Raw genomic sequence first — 21,917 nt, 5'->3', positions numbered from 1 at the left:
GACAAAAGGCGAATTGGGAATTTTGGGTTTTATGATCTCGTATGGTGTTTGGTTAGAGATTTCTCGTTTTTAGTTTTACGTTTCCGGTTATTTAATTTTAATATATGGTATCATTTAACCGGAAAGAAAACCGATTTTATCCGGTTCACTTAAACCCAAAATTGATATTTTAAATGACGTGGACATTTTTTCTTACGTGCCCGATGACGTAGCCTAATATTATTGTGTCTTCATTTGTTTAAATATTATAATACTATGTTGACTTTCACGTAAGTGGGTCCGCATTCCACATAAGCAGCCAAACAAGACACGTTAGCAGTTGGGAGCCTTTTTTTTTTCTTACAAGAATTAAAAGTACATTGCCTTAGTTGATTTTTTTACTAAAAATTTTATTTCATATATTAATTTGTCAAAGTTTGGGTTTTTTATTTTTACCTTTACATCTTTCATCATGTCGTTGTATCTTTGTTTTACAGATTCCAAAGACTAAATTTATCTAAATTTTCCGACGTGATTTCTGTTCGATCGAGGTTTTAGTACGCAAGTGTATTATTATTATTATTATTATTATTATTATTATTATTATTATTATTATTATTATTAATAATGAATAAACAATTAATTTAGGGTTTGCCAACAAAGTCATTACAATTTATTTACGAGTGTTAAGAGACGGAGAAAACCATTTCAGGAGGCTCAAAAATCTTTGAGACCGTTTTAAGGATTTCCTCCATCATTTAAGTTTATTAATGCATAGTTGATTTTAATTAAAACGAGTTTTGAATTCGATGAACAGAAATTACTTCAATAAATGGATTCTAAGCTATAAAACTGCGGTAATGCGCCTTCACATTCTCATCCACAAATCGATTTTGGCTTTTCTGAGTGCTCCTGTCTCATTCTTTTGTCCTTTTCAGGTTCAATTTTCTGCTTTTTTTTTTTACTAAGTTTAATATATATATATATATGTATATTTATTTAATTGATTGTTCTTAAAATTTTGTTTTTAGATGAGAAATATGTACAATACGTAGTACAGTATTTAGCAATGTATTTAAATTAATATTGTATCGAAATGAACATGTAATCATGCCTTTATCCATTTTGTTTGTCTTCATTCACATGATTAGGTTACCGTTGAAATTATTGTATTTTTTTAATCTAGAGATATTGATTCTGGCTGTTAGGGTTAATTAGTAGTTATAATAATTAGACCATTTATATATATATATAACGTTGGACAATGTGGTTGTATTTTTTTTGGTATACGTATCGCTATGCTGACATTGATAAACAATTATATGTTCCATGGTCATAGTTATGAGAATTTGTTATCTGGTTGTTATAATTATGACAAGGAGGCTTTGTAATGTTCGTGTTAATCATAGTTCTGTATGAGTTTATACATAGTTTATATAATAATATATATGTATATATATCCCTTGATCTCATCATGAAAGCTCTTCGTCATGAATTACAGAGACTTTTAGCAGAAATCTTTCCGAAAAAGAGGTTCAAGACAATGGTGGGAGAGATGCAGAGATCTGTCACAATGATTCGAGGAGAAGTGGTCGTGATGAAGAAGAACGTGCTCGATTTCAAAGACGTCGTGGCCTCCGTTCTTGATCGTTTTTACGAGCTCCTTGGTCGTCATGTCACTCTCCAACTCATCAGCTCTGTTCAACCCGACCCAGGTTCTTTAAAATCCAACCCGACTCATTTTGCCACTTTTCTTATATATACAACGTTTAAGGTTGAAGGTTTCGTCTACGGATACAAACTGGGTATATTGCAGACAATGAGAGGAGAGGAAGACTTGGAAAAGCAGTTTATTTGGAGAAATGGGTGACGAAGATAAAGTCGGCAGTGACAGCTGAGGAAACTGCATTTGCGGTTGCGTTTGAATGGGATGCCGAGTGCGTTTATGATCAAGAACCATCACCGCAGCCAATTCTTTCTCAAGTCTCTCTCTCTCCATGATGTTCCAGGTGTTTCAGAGCCCGTCCACTTTGTCTGCAACTCTTGGATCTATCCTTCTCATTGTTATGGCTACGATCGTATCTTTTTTTCCAACCAGGTAATTAAGTAACATTATTTTGATGAATATTTTGATTATGTATCTGACTAGTTCATTTTTTTCTCCTTAAAAATTAGGCATATTTGCCGAGTGAAATGCCGGTGTTGCTCAAAGAAATAAGGGACGAAGAGCTGAAGAGTCTGAGAGGGAATGGGAAAGGAGAGAGGAAGGAATGGGATCGAGTCTATGACTATGATGTCTTCAATGATTTGGGATCTCCAGACAAAGGTCAAGACTCTGTTCGTCCTGTCCTCGGTGGTTCCACTGAATACCCTTATCCTCGTCGATGTCGTACTGGCCGTAAACCCACCAAAACCGGTCAGTTTCTCATAGCTCTCCCTTTTTACGTGTTTTCTACTGCACATTCAAAATATATATATGTATGTATAGATATAATGCAGTAAACCATATATGTTTATTATATAGAATTTGTTCGTAGTAAATAACACATATCATTTAGTGTAACACATATAAAATCTAGGTTAATATTATCAGAGTAATGCACTTATGTTAGCAATACATTGGATAACATATTATTCTCATCATGGGTTTTCATTAGAACAGATTCAAAGTCGGAGAGTAGACTGCCGCTTTTAAGCTTGGACATATACGTCCCTCGGGACGAGAGGTTCAACATGGTGAAGTTCTCAGACTTTATCGCCTATGCTCTCAAGTCTGTGGCTCAAGTCATCATCCCTGAAATCGGTTCTCTCTGCGACAAGAACTTCAACGAGTTTAATAGTTTCGAAGACATTTTCTGCCTTTATGAAGGTGGTATCAAACACCCTAATGCTCACATCATTTCCAAAATCCGTGACGTTCTTCCATGGGAGATGTTCAGAGAACTCGTTCGCAATGATGGTGATCGATTTTTGAAGTATCCAATGCCCACTATCATCAAAGGTATGTGTTGTTGTAATTGTATCGTTATATTGTGGTGGGCTTTTAGTTTCTCTAGTTAAAATTTTATGTTCTTACAGAGAGTAGATCGGCTTGGAGATCCGATGAAGAGTTTGGTCGGGAAATGCTCGCCGGTCTCAATCCTCTTGTCATCAAGCGTCTCCAGGAATTTCCTCCAGTGAGTAAGCTGGATTCAGATGTATATGGTAACCAAGATAGTTCTATCCGTGAAGAGCACGTCGAGCCGAACATGAATGGTCTCACCATTGACGAGGTACTCGAAGATTAAATTGTTATCTTTGCTCACATATATGTTACGGTTGTCTGATTCTTCTACTGTTATTGCAGGCGTTGAAGCAAAACAAGATGTTCATTTTGGATTACCATGACTCTTTGATGCCATACTTGCGTAGGATAAACTCGACAGGTGCAAAACTATACGCTACTCGGACCGTTCTGCTCCTTAAAGACGACGGAATTCTAATGCCTTTGGCTATTGAGTTGAGTCTTCCTCACCCACAAGGCGAAAAGTGCGGAGCTGTTAGCAAAATCTTCACTCCGGCTGAGAAAGGTGTTGAGGGTGCAATTTGGCAACTTGCTAAAGCTTACGTTGCAATCAATGATTCTGGTTATCATCAGCTCATCAGCCACTGGTATAAGGCCAATTAGACTAGTTGAGAAGCCAAATAATAACCTTAAATTGATTATGATATCTGATATTGGACTTTTTTCTAGGTTGCAAACTCATGCTACTATGGAGCCATTCATTATCTCAGCGAATAGGCAACTTAGTGTGGTTCATCCAATTCATAAGCTTTTGCATCCTCATTTTCGCGACACAATGCAGATAAACGCATTGGCTCGTCAAATCCTTATTAACGCTGATGGTGTGCTCGAAAGGACTGTCTTCCCGGGTAAGTACTCCATGGAATGGTCTTCTTCACTTTACCGAAATTGGGTTTTCACCGATCAGGCTCTTCCTGCAGATCTTCTTAAGAGGTACATCCTTTGAAACATAGCTCTTAGTTCTTCTGTAATTTGGGTAGCAAGTAACCTAATGGGTGTTTCCTCAAATTGTGTGTACAGAGGACTGGCGGTTTTAGATCCAAGTTGCGATGGTGGTGTTCGACTTTTGGTTGAAGATTATCCATACGCTGTTGATGGACTTGAGATTTGGTCAGCCATTGAAACATGGGTGACAGAATATTGCTCGTACTATTACAAAACCGACAAGGCCATCCAAGCTGATGTTGAGCTTCAGGCATGGTGGTCCGAACTTCGAAACGTAGGCCATGGAGACAAGAGAAGCGAGCCCTGGTGGCCGAGAATGCAATCTCGTTCCGAACTCATTCAAACTTGTTCAATAATCATTTGGATTGCTTCTGCTCTTCATGCTGCGGTCAACTTTGGTCAATATCCCTATGCTGGTTTTCTCCCTAATCGGCCAACAGTTAGTCGTCGATTTATGCCTGAGTCGGGTACGAAAGAGTACGAAGAATTGAAGAAAGACCCTGATGTTGCATACTTGAAGACAATCACTCCACAATTGCAGACACTACTTGGAATCTCTATCATTGAGGTTTTGTCTATGCATTCAACGGATGAGCTTTATTTGGGGCAGAGGGACTCTTCAAAATGGACGGCTGATTATGAGATTTTGGCTATGTCTAGAAGATTCACCGATAGGCTTGGGCAGATAGAGAAGAACATCATCCAAAGGAACAACAATAAGAGTTTGAAGAATCGGTGTGGTCCGGTTAAGATGCCATACACTTTGTTGTACCCAAACACTTCGGATTATACCAGAGAAGGTGGCATGACCGGAAAGGGAATACCGAATAGCATTTCGGTTTAGAGATCCGTCGCTACACAGGTTTTCAAAATAATTATGATTCACCGTATTGGAATCCTTTCAAAAATAAATAAATCACATAATTAGAGTCTTGTATCTTGGAGACTTTTGTTTTGTGGTTCGAAATATTTAATAAAATTATAAAAGTATGTTTGAAGCTTTTATATATATTTCTAAAATATAATTCATAAAATGGTATAACGTCCCAATGTGTTCATATTAAAATAGTCCGTTTCCTGTGAAGTTAAAGAAATATTGAGATGATATTTAAGAAATTTGATAATATTAATTATATTTACTTTTTATTGCAAATTTTGTTCTCTATATTAAAATATATGTAAGAATTGTTATGTTGCCTTTTCTTTATCTATCTTGTATGTGTTGTACAAAGCAAGTTTCTAATCGTTGAGAAATGAAAATACTAAAAAATTAACTCACCATACCGAATTATTTTGATTTTCAAATTCAAACAAACTATTAATTTTTGACAAAATAAGTATTGATATTTACAATGTGTTCTGTCCTAACCTAATTCGATCCATTTTCAACTTGTTTTCCATACATAAAGGGCCTATGAGGATCTTGTATGCTACCTAAGGCGAAATTTCTTTCTTTTAATTTATTTTATCATATCATGCGAACAAATATTAGCATCAATCATGCAAATCAATATTATAGTGATTGTCTCATATCTTGACCTTTCCTATTGTTTAGCTATTCTTTCCATTATTTATGTATATAATATCTAGATTTCCTTTAACATGCACATATGTATTTCCTATTTATTGTGTACAGAACAAATAATAAAACATACAGAGAATTATTTTTCTCATCTATCTTCTTCCCCTCTCGGCACTATTCTCGCCGAAGTAGGGTTTTCGATCAACCTTGTTCTGTTTATTCATATGGTATCAGAGCGACACCGATCCACAAACCACCATACTATCTAATCCTTCATCAACATCTATCCGACATATCTGTCGAGAACAACACCATGGATTCTTCTTCTGTCCGTTTGATTCCCGTCATGCTAAACGGCGATAACTATATGAGCTGGTCGAGATCGGCCAAGATGTTTCTCAAAAGCAAAGGATGGTGGAATCATATCACCACCGCCAAAGACATCACTGAATCTGCAACCACTCCGCTCTCCGAAACGGACTCCAAATGGTTGCAGGAGGATCATACCGTTATCACAGTCTTACAAAGCTCGTTTGATAATACCATAATGGCATCTTTCAACCACATAGAGTCTGCCAAGCTGTTGTGGGACACGTTGCAGGATGTATTCGGGAATACATCCAATGTCAGCCGCATTTATGAAATCAAACGAAGAATATACTCTCTTCGTCAGGAGGAGAAATCATTCAATGTTCTTCTCGGTGAATTCACTGCCCTTTGGTCCGAGTTTTGTGAGCTGCGTCCACCACCGACGGATACAAAGGAGAAGGCAAATCACGAACAAGACAAAACCTTTGCCTTGCTCTCTGCACTTAATGGCAACTACAAAAATCTCATTCAATCGATCCTTCGAGAGACCACTCTTCCGTCATTCACTGAGGTATGTGCACGAATAAAGAAAGAAGAAGGGGGACAATCCCTTTTCACCGGTTCGAGTGAGCTTGCCCATTCCGCGACACATCTTGCTCCGCGACAATCCGAAATTGCTGCCAAAGCTGGTCAAAACAGAGCATTTGGGGACAGAAGGACTTACACATGTGATCATTGCCGAAAAAAAGGACATACCAAGGATAAATGCTGGATTCTTCATCCGCATCTTAAGCCTCACAGGTTTGCATCTTCTAATCCCCACTCGGAGCAAGCTCGTTTTGCAGGTGAAACTCAGAATGTCAACGTGGAGGAAGGGAGCACAATTAACACTCACAATGCATTACAAGGTTCAGAATATGTCACGAAAAATGACATGGCAGCCATGATCCAAAACCTCACATCCAACATCTCAAAAATGATTGCCTCTAAAGACTTTGGTAACTCTTCTCTCACACTCTTTGCTAGTAACGATTTAATTGTTGACTCGGGTGTTACTAACCATATGATATATAATCCTGCTTTATTATCAAATATTAAAGATACTCATGGTTCGATCTCGGTTGCAAATGGTCATAATGTCTCTATTAAAGGAATCGGAAAATTGAAGTTATGTGATAAGGAAACGGATGCATTATATGTTCCCGACTTCACTAACAATCTTTTGTCCGTGTACAAAGCAGCTAAAGATCTTGATTGTACAGCGATATTTGGTCCTAATGGAGTGTATTTTCAGGATATTAAGACTGGACGCATCATCGCAAATGGAAAAGCGGCTAACGGTCTTTATCTTTTACATAGCAAATATGAAGTTGAAGAAACGACTCTCAATTCCATTTGGCATGCATCTTAGGCAAACATTGTCGAAATGTATTTCCTCGTTCAAACTCAATCTATAATAATTGTTTTGATTTGGTTCATTCGGATGTGTGGACAGCACCGTGTACCTCTCGAGAAAATTATAAATATTTTGTGACTTTCATCGACGAAAAGTCGAAATATACATGGCTAACCCTTTTGAAATCAAAAGGAGATGTGTTTGATGCTTTTACCAGGTTTCATGCATATATCATCACACAATATGATGCCAAGCTCAAGTGCCTTCGCTCGGACAATGGGGGAGAGTATATTAATGCTCGTTTTCAAGACTATATGTCCAAGCACGGCATTGAGCATCAATCCTCGTGTGCATATACTCCACAACAAAATGGAGTCGCGGAAAGGAAGAACCGCCATCTTATGGAAGTGGCGAGAGCTATGATGTTTCATCATCACGTTCCTAAACGGTTTTGGTGCGACGCGGTTATGACGTCTTGCTATTTAATCAACCGATTGCCCACCAAGATTCTCAATGATAAATCTCCCTTTGAGGTACTCAACGACACTCAACCTTCCCTTGATTTTTTAAGAGTTTTCGGTTGTTTGTGCTATGTATTTGTTCCAGAGGATAACAGAAACAAGTTGGACCCAAAGAGCGTCAAGTGTGTTTTTCTCGGATATTCCACCAAGAAGAAAGGATACAAATGCTATCAACCGGAAACAAGGAAATTATTTGTGTCGAGGGATGTTAAATTCTTGGAAGACGTTGGTTATTTTGAAAAGAAAGAATGGAAAGAGTTTGAAGACATGGTGAGCCCGACACCAAACTATTCAAATACATTAAGAAACTTACTTGAGGTGGAAGCTACTACGACAACTCCGTATGCTACTCCGACGATGCCCATTGCACATCAGCTCAAAAATGATGAGGTGCTGCAATCAGGTACCCCTGAAATCCCTCTTGAAGTGAACATTGCCGACAGGTTAGAGAACAAGACATCAAACGAGGAGGTTCATCCTCAACTTTCCTCGGGTGAGCAAGAAGAACCATCTTCGGTGGAACCTTGGGAAGGAGATGCGCCTCCACCATTAACGCAGGTTTCTGATGACGCAAGAGGTAGATCCACATCAAGACCAGTCACCACACCATTACGCAGAAGCTCACGGACGAGAAAACCGACATACAAACTAAAAGAAAACTTCAATGGATATGCGGTAACTCACCCTATACAACAGTTTTGCTCCATTCTTCATTTGCCTATTAATCATCGCGTCTTTCTTAGTAAGTTAGATCAGGAACTTGAACCCCAAACCTTCCAAGAAGCAAACGAGAAGAAGGAATGGAGAGAGGCAATGCAAGAGGAAATAAAAGCCTTGGAAAGAAACAGCACTTGGGAAATAGTCAATCTTCCAACAAACAAAAATCCGGTGGGATGTCGGTGGATATACAAAGTCAAATACAAGAGTAATGGAGATGTGGAACGCTACAAAGCCAGATTAGTCGCGAAAGACTACACTCAAACATACGGAGAGGACTATACAGATACATTCGCTCCGGTGGCCAAACTTCCCACGGTAAGAGTAATACTCTATTGCAACTAACTTGAATTGGGAACTTTGGCAGATGGATGTTAAGAATGCCTTTCTCCAAGGAGACTTAGAGGAAGAGATTTATATGACCTTGCCCCCGGGGTTCCATAAACCACATGGGGAGAGTAAAGTATGCAAGCTCAAGAAGGCACTATATGGCTTAAAACAATCACCGAGGCAATGGTATGCTAAGCTTCATGATGCATTGACAACTCATGGTTTTTGCCGAAGTGAGAGTGATCATTCTCTTTTCACATCTCAGAGCGAAAAAGGTATAATCGTTCTACTTGTCTACGTAGATGATATAATTATCACGGGGAACGATTCACAAGGAATAGTGAAAACAAAATATTTGCTTCATAACTCATTTGATATTAAGGATTTGGATGAACTAAGGTACTTTCTAGGAATAGAAGTAACTCGATCAAATGATGGGTTATTTTTATCCCAACGAAAGTACACACTTGATCTTTTGGGTAGTGCAGGAAAATTGGGAGCTAAGCCGGCAAAGACGCCCATAGAAGTGAGCTACAAGTATCAACGAGAGGGGGAACCGCTTGAAGACTCCGAACGATATCGGAAAATTGTAGGTAAGCTTATATATCTCACAATTACTAGACCTGACTTGTCCTTTGCGGTGGGACAGGTGAGCCAATTCATGCATGCTCCTACTACTCGACATTGGGAGATGGTGGAAAGAATACTCAAATATCTCAAGGGATCACCCGACAAAAGGATTTGGATGAGCCAGAATAAGCAAGTTGACATCGTTGGATATTGCGATGCGGATTGGGCCGGAGATCAACAAGATAGGAAGTCAACCTCGGGATATTGTACCTTCATTGGAGGAAACTTGGTGACATGGAAAAGTAAAAAACAAAATGTGGTGGCGAGATCTAGCGCGGAGGCGGAGTATAGAGCGATGGCCACTGCAGCAAGTGAACTCGTTTGGCTCAAAGGACTTCTCGGGGACCTCGGTATAATCACGGATTATGCCATCCCGTTGCACTGCGATAATCAAGCGGCTATCCACATTGCGGCGAATCAAGTATTCCACGAGAGGACTAAACACATCGAAATCGATTGCCATTTTATTCGAGAGAAAGTCACTCAAGGAATAATTGCTACGCCATATACTAGAAGTGAAGATCAACTAGCTGACTTGTTTACCAAGGCACCGAATGTGAGAAACGATGAAAATATTCTCGTCAAGCTTGGTGTTGCGGATCTTCACAAACCAAGCTTGAGGGGGAATCTTGACGAAGAAGCAACAGGTCTGGGAAAGCTTAGCAACGGTCAAGACCGAGACAGGAGCTTGCATTCACGTAAGCTTGAATCATGCAAATCAATATTATAGTGATTGTCTCATATCTTGACCTTTCCTATTGTTTAGCTATTCTTTCCATTATTTATGTATATAATATCTAGATTTCCTTTAACATGCACATATGTATTTCCTATTTATTGTGTACAGAACAAATAATAAAACATACAGAGAATTATTTTTCTCATCTATCTTCTTCCTCCTCTCGGCACTATTCTCGCCGAAGTAGGGTTTTCGATCAACCTTGTTCTGTTTATTCATAAATAGGATTTTTCTTCACCTATTTCTAGCTAGTTTGATTGCTCTGGTGTCGTGCATTGATGGACAAGCATGGAACAATGTCGGGACTTACCGGTGTGGATGGAGGCAGGGTCGACGAGATGAAAGGCAGAGAGAGCGAGGGGTGGTGGTCGTCGTGGGTGAAGAAAGAAGATAGAGGGAATAAATAACAAAACTACTCTTAAAATGCTATATTAACTTCACGTTACCCCTCAAAACCCAAAGTTTTGGGGGCAAAAAACTAGAATGAGCAAAAAACATAAATAACATTCTAGAAAAAGAAATGTAGCAGATCATAAAACAATATCAGATTATTTTTCTACTGTCCCACTAACTTAGCCATTTTGAAACAAAATTTCAAAATTTGTTAATTCTTTCTCTTTCAACTCTTCTCTCTTTCTCATCTCTCTCTTTTTTTTTTTTTTTTATCTCATCTTACCTCTCATTTCTACACACGGAAAAACAAACAAAAATAATTTTTCCATCGAACACATCTTCACCTACGACCTCATCTGTCGTTCATGCATTAGCGAAAAACATAACAAATAACAAGAACCGAAGGTAATTTTGGTAGTACATGAAATTGATTCAATGAATGAAAGGTCTCGTGTTGCTGTGTGGAGACAACTCTATCATTCTGTAGCAGTCTCGGGTCAATCCAAATGGTATTAGAGCCGGTTCTCTCCTAGTACGGTGTGGTTTGAGGATGAATCAGGTGGAAGTTGATGGGCCTGTGACAGCTCAAGATACCGTAGGAGGGTGGAGAGTGCTCGATGGTGCGAGAGGCATGGACAATGAGCGGCTCCTGACGAGCTTCTGGTAAGTGGTACATGGATGAATCGGATACACCAGAATGAGAGGGATCCAAGGGCTGTGTAGATATGAAACTATACAGTCTAAGATAACTTAAATGAATTAATTGAGCTATCTACCTTTTCGGTTACCCATCTCGAGAGAACTCCAAAGTTAAGCGTGCTTGCTTTGGAGTAGTATTAGGATGGGTGATCTCCTGGGAAGTACTTTTCGGGATGTGTGTGAGTGAGGATAAAACACGCTAAAAGGTCCCGTGTTGGTGTGTGAGGACAACTCTATCATTCCGTAGCGGCCTCGGGTCGTTACAAAAACCGTCCAAGAATGTGCAAAAAGTGTATCTCTAATTCCAAATGGATTTTCAGGGCATTAATGAAATAGATTGGCAACGAAATAAAGGTACATCACACTAGTCACATCGTTCAAAATATCTCACTGGTCACACCGTTCAAAATTGAATTTTGGTCACACTGTTCACACCGATCACACTATTCAAAATTCAATTATGCTCACACGAATCACACTGGTCACACGGGTCACACCACTTAATATTAAACTCTGGTCACACGAGTCACATTAGTCATACCACTTAATATTAAACTATGATCACACGAGTTAAACTGGTCACACCACTTACTCTGGTCACATTGGCTAAATTGGTCACACCGTTCGAAATTCAATTATGCTCATACTGGCCATACTAGTCATACCGAAAATTTTTAAAATTCCTAAAAAAATTTAAATTTGGGAGAATCCCATATAAGTACCCAAACCCTTCGAAATATGCCAAATAAGTTCTAGAACTTATAATTGTATCTAATCAGTGCCTCAAATATTGTGCCAAATTAGAGTCCAAACTCGTGAAATTGATGTCAATTCCCAATTTTACACCTAATGACGTCTGTTATAAATATTTTTCGTTATACAACCTGCAACGTGGCATGACACATCATCAGTTTGTATACGTTAGAATGATATAAACTTAACCGGTTAACAGTACCATTAAACCAACAAAACCGTTTCCCAAAAAAATCCCTAAATTAAAATTAGGGTTTCTATCTTTTACTTTAACTCTCACCTTATCTCCTACCACCTCTCTCTCACCGATACCATCGTCCATCTCTCTTTCAGATCATAATCTTTCTGACTCTCCCTCACCCAGTACTCTCTCCCTGCACTTTTCTTCCCTCGTCACCGTCGTTGATTTCTCACTGTGTCGGAATCGAAATCTTGCAGCCTTGAACATCGAAGATTCTTGGAATCGAAATCTCACAGCCTTGAACACCGAAGATTCTCTGCAATAAACCGAAAACTAAGGGTATGCGCCAAAATCTCCCACAAAACCGACTGAATATATAATAGAAATCGAGTAGCAATCCCCGAAATCCAAAATGAACAGAACTATGCTAGTGCCGAAATAAATCGATAGTGAACCCTAGAAATCGCGATACAGAACTTGACTACCACGATTTAGGGGGGGATAAATTGATGGAATTGGTTGTTGTCACCGGCGAAAATGGTTGTCGCCACCGGCGAAAGGATTCTTGTCACCGGCGAAAATGGTTGTCGTCGCCCGCGAAAGGATTGTTGTCTCCGATTGAGAGTGAGAATCTAGATAAATCGTGAGAGGTAAAAATAGTGAAATAGTAAAACCTGAACCCTAATTTTCAATGGGTAATTTGTGAGTGTTTTATTTTGTGACCAATTTTAAATCATTTGATTGGATCGGTTAAGGCGTGTAAATAACCGAAATATAATGTTAACCGGAGTTTGTAAATCCTACGTGATAAAGGATTACTGACGTGTCGTCCAACTCAGCAAAAAATTAACAGAAAACGTGACAATAAACGTCGTTAGGTGTAAAATTGGGAATTGACATCAATTTCACGAGTTTGGATACTAATTTGGCACAATATAATAGTTGAGGCACTGATTAGACACAATTATAAGTTTGGATACTTATTTGTCACATTTCGTAGAGTTTGGGTACTTATATGGGATTCTCCCTTTAAATTTTTTGTAATGGAGAGAATTTTAAAATTTTTAAAATATTTAATTTTTTTTAGGAAACCCAAAATTCCTTTACTTTCTCTTCCCATCAAATTTTCTGTCGTGTTTTCAGACATCTCTAATCTATAGGTCCTACCATATGTAATATCCAGAGCTATGATGAGGGTTGAAGTGTTTGTCGGTGCAGATGACACGGTCAAGGAGCGGTTCTCCGAGTACCACTAAGGCCAAAGGGATATAGGAATGAATCGAACATACCGGAATGAGAGAGATCCGAGGGCTATATATGTATGAGACTATAGGTCTAAGATAATATAAAAGAATTAGTCGAGCTACTCATAGCAACAAGGTGCACCTACCTTTTCAGTTGACTATCACGAGAAAACTCAAAAGTTAAGTGTGCTGACTCTGGAACAATCTCATGATAGGTGACCTATTGGAAAATATCTCGGTATGCATGCGAGTGAGGACAAAGCACGTTGGAAAGTCTTGTGGTTGTGTATGAGGGCAGTTTCGATATTTTGTAACAGTTGCGGATCGTTACAAATTGTATCAGAGCCTGTATTCTCCCAGTATGGTGTGGTTCGAGGACGAACCATGTGAAATCTATTAGACATGTGATATCCCGAGCTATGGTGAGGGTTGAGAGTATTTGCCGGTGCTTATGGCACGGTCAAGGAGCGGCTCCCCGAGTACCACTAAGTTCAAAGAGATACAGAAATAAATCGAACACACCGGAATGAGAGAAATCCGATGGCTATATAGGTATGGAACTATATGGTCTAAGATAATATAAAAAAAATTAGTAAGACTACTCATAGCAAAAAGATGCACTTACCTTTTCGGTTAAGTCTTGACTATACCGAGAGAACTTCAAAATTAATGTACTAACTTTGGAGCAATCTCATGATGAGTGAGCTACTGGAAAATATCTCGGTATACATGTGAGTGAGGACAAACCATGCTGAAAGGTCTCGTGTTGGTGTGTGAGGACAGTTTTGATATTTCGTAGCGGTTGCGGATCCTTACACCATCAATGAGTATTATAGGGAAAACATATTTATAGATGTATTCTCTTAAGTTATTTTTGTTCTCTCTCTCTTCTTAGGGATATGTATTGAAGTTAATGTTGTAAAGTAGATATTGTTTTATAAAAACCCACATGAAGATAGTTTTAAGATTAAGGTTTCTTTTTTTATTTTCATTCATTTGTATTTTTAATAAAAGAAAAAGAAAAGAAAACGGGCTTTCAAAACCCGACTTGAAATGTGATAGCTTTAGCCCGATTAAACCCAAATCTGATTTCAGTCTTATGTCGATATAGGGTAAGATCTAATCTTATTTTATTTCTTAGACACAACTACCACAAGTGCACGGGTCGATCGTAGTATCTAGGGTCGAACAGAAGGACACGAAGGCTTTTGCAACGAAAATTCTATTATTTATTCGGTATCGGTCGAGACGATAATTGGTTGGTGGTGATGACAATTATATTTAAATTAATGAAAAATGCTAACAACGGGTTTAACACAATTGAAGACAGACATTGTAGATTTCGAAATTTTTCGGGTTATGTAAGAATTTGATCAAATGATGTATCTTAATAACTTAGGTTACGGTTAGGAAATTCAAGTTCAGTTTGTAGAGGATTACTCTTTCGAGTATCTCCTCATTTCCCAAGAATAAAAATTTACCGAACTCTCGGTTCCAAGTAAACTAAAATTCTCAAGATCATTAAGTATTCTATCATAATTCCTAAACGAGGCAACCCTCTCGATGTGAGGATCGTTTAAGTGAATGAATAATTTCTGAATTTAATGTTCATATCTCTATGCAAAATTAAATTCTAAAATCATTTAATTATGTGGCCAACATAATTCATAGCATTAAAATCCATTCATTCAATCTAAACCGTAATTAACAAAGTCTCAAAATAATTTAAGCGCACAATTTTACATAACCCTTTTTAATCCCTAACCTACAATGAAAACTTATTCACACATGATAGAAATAAAAATAACAACATCAACCCAATAAAAATTCATGATGAAAAAGAGATAAGAGAAAAGAATGCTCAGTGATTGCAGCATGATGTTTTTCTTCTTCCTCTTTTCTTCTCCTTCTCCGTGAACTCTCCTTGAGAATTTTCTTTTTCAAACTCTACTCTTTTTCCGAATCTCTGAATCTGCCTCCCCCCTTGTCTGAGAACTCCCCTCCTTATGAAGAGATCCCCGAGAAAATGGTTGTCATTCTCCTTGTTGTGTGAGTTTCACCATTCATTGAAAAGTTGTCGCACATCATTCGAGGACACTAAAAAACAAAAGGGGGAGATGGCTTTGTCTCGCGAGAGTTATCTTCTTCTCTTCTTTCTCTTTTTATTATTTTTTATTATATATATATTATATATACATGCACGATTGTTTATCGATTGTTCGGTCTTTCTTTATATATATATATATATATATATATATATATATATATATATATATACTATAATATGTATACACACATATATATATTTATTAACCATGACATACTTGTCTCGCAATGAGTCATCGATGGGAAATGGGTTCGAAATCTCAAGCCATGCTAAATGTTCCGCTACACCATTTTGAGTCTCCTTTCTGTCTCTGATCTCTAGATCAAACTCTTGTAGCAGCACATGAGTCGAGGCTTGGCGTCTTTCTTGGACAGAAGGTACCGGAGAGCTGCGTGATCAGTGTAGACTATCACCTTCGATCCTACTAGATAAGATCTAAACTTTTCGAAAGCGTAGACTATGGCGAGCATCTCCTTCTCGGTTGTGCTGTAGTTGATCTGAGCGTCATCAAGGGTGCGACTAGCATAGTATATGGCATGTAATCGCTTGTTCTTCTGCTGACCCAAAACTGCTCCAACAGCGTAGTCACTGGCGTCGCACATGATCTCAAAAGGAAGACTCCAGTCTGGAGGCTGAATAATCGGTGGAGATATCAAGACCTTTTTCAGAGTTTGGAACGCGACATCACATTCTGCAGTATAGATAAACGGCGCGTCCTTGCAGAGCAGATCAGTGAGCGGCTTTGAGATTTTTGAGAAATCCTTGATGAATCTCCTATAAAACCCCGCATGGCCCAAGAAACTGCGGATAGCTCTGACATTATGCGGTGGTGGCAGTTTCTCGATCACCTCATCTTTGGCCTTGTCAACCTCAATCCCCTTCTCTGAGATCTTGTGGCCCAAAACAATCCCTTTTCAGACCATGAAATGACACTTCTCCCAGTTGAGCACCAGATTCACATGTGAGCACTTGTCTAACACTCGAGAAAGATTCATCAGACACATGTCGAAGGAGGGTCCATGAACGGAAAAATCGTCCATAAACACCTCCATCGACTCTTCAATCACATCAGAAAATATGGCCACATGCACCGTTGGAATGTCGTCGGAGCTTACAAAATCCAACCGGCATGCGACAATTGGCATAAGTTCTGTACGGGCAAGTAAATGCAGTTTTCTCCTGATCATTAGGATGAATAGGGATTTGGAAAAAACCTGAGTACCCGTCGAGGAAGCAACAGTACGAGTGTAGAGCGAGGCGTTCTAGCATCTGATCGATGAATGGCAGTGGACAATGATCCTTCCTCGTGTTGGCGTTCAGCTTGCGATAATCAATACACATGCGCCAACCGATCACCGTTCTCGTTGGAATGAACTCGTTCTTTCCGTTGGTGATCACCGTCATTCCTCCCTTCTTCGGAACGACCTGTATAGGACTCACCCAATGGCTGTCAGAGATAGGAAAAATGATATCTGCATCGAGAAGCTTCATTATCTCTTTCTTCACCACTTTTTGAAGCATCGGGTTGAGGCGTCGTTGACGCTCAGTGGAAGTTTTGGACTCATCCTCCAGATGAATCCTGTGCATGCAAAGGGAAGGGTTGATTCCCTTGATATCCGTGATTGTGTACCCTATGTCCTTCCTGTACTTTCGGAGCGTGTTCAGCAGCTCCTGTACCTGAGAATCATCCAAGGATGAATTGATAATCATAGGGTAAGTTCGGTCTGAGCCGAGAAATTCATACGTAAGCCCTTGTGGTAAGGGCTTCAGTTCCACTTCCGGTGCATCTTCTCGACTCCAGTCGGGTCTAAGTGGAGAAGATGTGATGACTGGAGTCTCTTTGGATTCATGGGCTCGGTTAGTGGCAGCGATCTCAAGATCGACATCACCCTCAAAGGACACGATAACCTGAACCGGGGAGCTTGATAGATCCGTCGGGGATATGTCGGGTGCATCCAGGATTCGGCTAAAGGTCCATATGTGCTCCTTTTCAGTCTTCTCAGGGTTTAGGAGCATCATCTTCAGGGGATCGCGATCTTGCAATTGACCAAATAGCTCATCCGTCAAAACTTCAATCATGTCAATGAAGTACGAAGACTCCATGACAGAGGGTTGCTTGAGGTTCTGATCAAGCGTAAACTCCACCGTCTTATCGCCAATCTTCATCGTCAACCTGCCACCTCTCACATGGATGATTGCGTCTACGGTGTTAAGGAATGGACGACCAAGTATGATCGATACTCTCGAGTCCTCGTCCATGTCCAATACCACGAAGTCGACCGGTACGTAGAAGTTTTTCACCTTCAGTGGTACATCTTCTAATATCCCAGCGGGATATTTCACCGATCGATCAGTGATGAGGATATCAGAACCTTGGATGCTGCTTGGAAAGGGAGCATGAACAAAAGCTTGGAATGCACGAAACTTGGAGCTCAACCGGATTGCATGGAGCTAGGGGTTCAACCGGAGCATAACATTCCAACCTATCACATGGAGATCATAGTCCGAGACAAGTCATGAGTGATTGTACCAAATCTGAAGGATGTACACTTTATTCTCGGCTCAAACTTCCCCTTAATCGAGCCAAACCACAAGCTCTTCGACAATGCGTCAAACATGTTCGTCTCATGCCTTAAACGAACCCAACGTACTGTTCGACAACACGTTAAACATGTTCGTCTCATGTCTTAAACGACCCTTGAGTCGAAGAATGCAAGCTTACCTTCCATCGGACCAGCCAAGACTCAACTCCTCTCCATCTCAAGACCCTAATTTCGGCCAAGATTAGTCAAGACACTAAAAGGAAGCTTCTTGGAGTGCAAACAACTTCTCCAACAGCTCTATTCTTCCCACCTACCTTATTAAATGCATAGGCTCCCATCCCCCTTGCATGTGTTTCTTTCATTTGTGTTTTGGTTGAGTTTCTATTCTATATAAACCTTGTAATCCTTTGTTTTGACCAGCAATTATCCAGATTTAATCAAGTATTTTCGAGTTTGAAACAACTCTCTCTTTCGGTTTGTCCGACTTTCTCTCTTGGTCTGTCCGAGAGCTATATCTTGGTGTGTACAAGATAACCTTGGTTTGTCTGAGCTTTCTATCATCTGTGCTATCAATTCTTCGTCCATATCTTCCCTAGATACCATTTGCATTTCGAAACCACTTCTTAAACCGAGATTGAGTTCGAGTGACTCCAAGAGAGTACCGGTGATTAATCTTCGGTTCCATCAATCCATCGAGACTTCCACCTTGTAGTTTGAGGCGTGTATCAGTCAACAAGCTGGAGCGCCATCCTTGTCGGCTTCAACTCTCCCATGTTCAGCTTCTTAAAGATCGATAGCGAGAGAAGGCTAACACTGGCTCCGAGATCACATAATGCCCTGTCAATGGAGACATTACCCAATTTGCAGGGTATCGAGAAGCTTCCTGGGTCGGCTCGTTTAGGCGGTAACTCATGCTGAATTAATGCACTGCATTCGGTGTTGAGTGATACCGTCTCTTTTTCCACGACTCGCTTCTTCGTGAGTATGTCCTTGAGAAACTTCGTGTAAGACGGCATCTGCAGGATGGCTTCTATGAAAGGCGTGGTGATCTCAAGCTTTTTCAGCATTTCGGAAAATCTCGCGAATTGCCAGTCCTCGTTATGCTTCTTGAGACGGGATGGAGAAGGAACGGGCGGAGGTCTTGGTGGTGGAGGAACATAGACTTCCTCAGCTTCTTCATTCATGACCTCTTTGCCTTTGGAGCTTTGCCCCTTTTCCATCATCGGTGAAGTGACTTCTTCAAGCTGCTTGCCACTTCTCAGGGTGATAGCATTGCAGTGCTATCGTGGGTTAATCTCAGGCTTCCCGGGAAGTGACCCGCTTGGTCTTTGAGACGTCGAGGCCATCTGGGCAACCTGATTGTCGAGTAATTTTAGATGCGACTGCATTCCATCCACTTGAGACTGCATGCTCCCCGCTTGATTCTTTACCTCTTCTTGGTCCATCTTTAGTCTATGTAGCACCGTTTCTTGCGTCTTTTGTCCTTGTAATAGTTGTGCTAATATTGCCTTGATCTTCAAGTCACAGTCTTGTTGTGGCGGTGGAGGTGCGGATGCTCGAAAATTCTGAACCGGAGGTCTATATGGTTGGTTTTGAATCGGCCCTTGATTCTGCATCGGTGGGGCCGTGGCTAAAAAGAGAACCTTGGCGGAATCCGTTGGTTCTGGTTCTGCATTGGTCGGTAGTTATTTTGCGGAGGGTTCAGGACGTTGTTGTTCCTCCAGGAGAGATTCGGGTGGTTCCTATACCCTGGATTATACGTGTTGGAATAGGGTTGTTGGCAACATAATTCACATCTTCTATCCCTTCGTCGACAGAGTACAAAGCGAGTTCGCTTTGCTGCACGCTTGATGTGCTAGTGGATGAGACAAAACTTGCATTAGCAAGTTTCGTCTTTAGCGTGGTGGGCAAGTCTCTTACGGACTCCAATGGAGAATCTTCTTCTCTTGCCATTTGATCAATGTGTTGTTCAAGATCCGTGAAGGACATGTGAGAAATACTTCCTCCACGTACGGCTCGGATCAATGTCCGGGTATCTGGTTGTAGACCTCTGATGAACGTGTTAATCAGGTAATTCTTGTCGATGCCGTGGTGAGGGCATGATTTTTTGTAGCCCTTGTATCTTTTTCACGCTTCGTGCAGACTCTCCCCGTGATCTTGCTTGAACGAGTGAATACTGTTTAAGGCGGCTTGAGTGTGGTGTGGAGAGGAGAAGCGTTGCATGAACTGGCTCTCTAATTGATCCCATGTATGAATGGAATCCGGTTCGAGTTCATAGAGCCAGTTGAGCGCTGCGTCGATCAACGTTCACGGGAAAGCGATTAGACGGATTGCATCTTCGGTTATTTGATCGGCTCTCTTGATGGATCGACACATCATCTTGAACCTCGTGAGGTGTGCATTGGGATCTTCGTTTGGCCTCCCCGGAAAGCCATGGCGCTCAACATTTGGATAGTGGCGGGAGTGAGCTCGAATCTTGTCATGTCAACCTCTGGCATCCGTATGCCGGACATGAGCTCAGTGTGTTTGGGAGCATTGTACTGCGCGAATGTTTCTTCATTTACATGCACATCTCCGGGTACGGGTACAACGTCGTGTTCTGCCATCCTCACTCGATGTTGTTTTCGGTTTTGTTTAGCAGTTTTCTCGATTTCAGGGCCGAAAGGAACTAGGTTTTCTAACCCAGCACTCCTTGTCAGACACTGGAGAAATCCTGCATACAAAACGGATGGAGCAACAACGAGAAAAGGTGAAGATCAGACTGAACAAAGGAAGAAAAAAAATGACCTAAACCGAACAGTTTCCTAATCGTATCGCTAAAGCCGCTTTGCGTCCCCGGCAACGACACCAAAAACTATGTCGATCTAGGGTAAGATCTAATCTTGTTTTATTTCCTAGACACAACTATCGTAAGTGCACGGGTCAATCGTAGTATCTAGGATCTAACACAAGGACACAAGGGCTTTTGCAACGACAATTCTAGAATTTATTCGGTATCGATCGGGACGATAATTTGATTGGTGGTGATGACAATTATATTTAAATTAATGAAAATGCTAACAACGGGTTTAACACAATTGAAGTAAGACATTGTAGATTTCGGAATTTTTCGGGTTATGTAAGAATTTGATCAAATGATGTATCTTGATAACTTAGGTTACAGTTAGGAAATTCAAGTTCAGCTTGTAGAGGATTACTCTTTCGAGTATCTCCTCATTTCCCAAGAATAAAAATTTACCGAACTCTCGGTTTCAAGTAAACTAAAATTCTCAAGATCATTAAGTATTCTATCATAATTCCTAAACGAGGCAACCCTCTCGATGTGAGGATCGTTTAAGTGAATGAATAATTTCTGAATTTAATGTTCATATCTCTATGCAAAATTAAATTCTAAAATCATTTAATTATGTGGCCAACATAATTCATAGCATTAAAATCCATTCATTCAATCTAAACCGTAATTAACAAAGTCTCAAAATAATTTAAGCGCACAATTTTACATAACCCTTTTTAATCCCTAACCTACAATGAAAACTTATTCACACATGATAGAAATAAAAATAACAACATCAACCCAATAAAAATTCATGATGAAAAAGAGATAAGAGAAAAGAATGCTCAGTGATTGCGGCATGATGTTTTTCTTCTTCCTCTTTTCTTCTCTTTCTCCGTGAACTCTCCTTGAGAATTTTTTTTTTCAAACTCTACTCTTTTTGCGAACTCTCTAAATCTGCCTCCCCCCTTGTCTGAGAACTCTCCTTCCTTATGAAGAGATCCCCGAGAAAAAGGTTGTCATTCTCCTTGTTGTGTGAGTGCCACCATTCATGGAAAAGTTGTCGCACATC

The 21,917-nt window shown here is 40.0% G+C and overlaps 1 protein-coding gene and 1 pseudogene across 1 annotated transcript; one reads left to right on the top strand and one right to left on the bottom strand.

Annotated features, from left to right (window-relative positions):
- Window positions 1–1,513: 1,513 nt before the first annotated feature.
- Window positions 1,514–4,868, top strand: LOC104819956 (annotated as a pseudogene).
- Window positions 4,869–14,938: 10,070 nt separating this feature from the next.
- Window positions 14,939–18,167, bottom strand: LOC104819955. Its single transcript, XM_010550278.1, has 2 exons — window positions 15,747–18,167; window positions 14,939–15,519 (listed from the first exon to the last, which is right to left on the bottom strand). Exon 1 carries the CDS (start codon window positions 17,786–17,788, stop codon window positions 16,598–16,600), a length of 1,191 nt encoding a protein of 396 aa, XP_010548580.1. The 5' UTR covers window positions 17,789–18,167; the 3' UTR covers window positions 14,939–15,519; window positions 15,747–16,597.
- Between the last annotated feature and the right edge of the window lie 3,750 nt (window positions 18,168–21,917).

Source organism: Tarenaya hassleriana, unplaced genomic scaffold (assembly GCF_000463585.1).
Source record: "Tarenaya hassleriana unplaced genomic scaffold, ASM46358v1 Cleome3, whole genome shotgun sequence".
NCBI lineage: Eukaryota > Viridiplantae > Streptophyta > Magnoliopsida > Brassicales > Cleomaceae > Tarenaya > Tarenaya hassleriana.
Note: the sequence above shows the minus strand (reverse complement) of the source record. Positions and strands in the feature narration are given on the sequence as shown.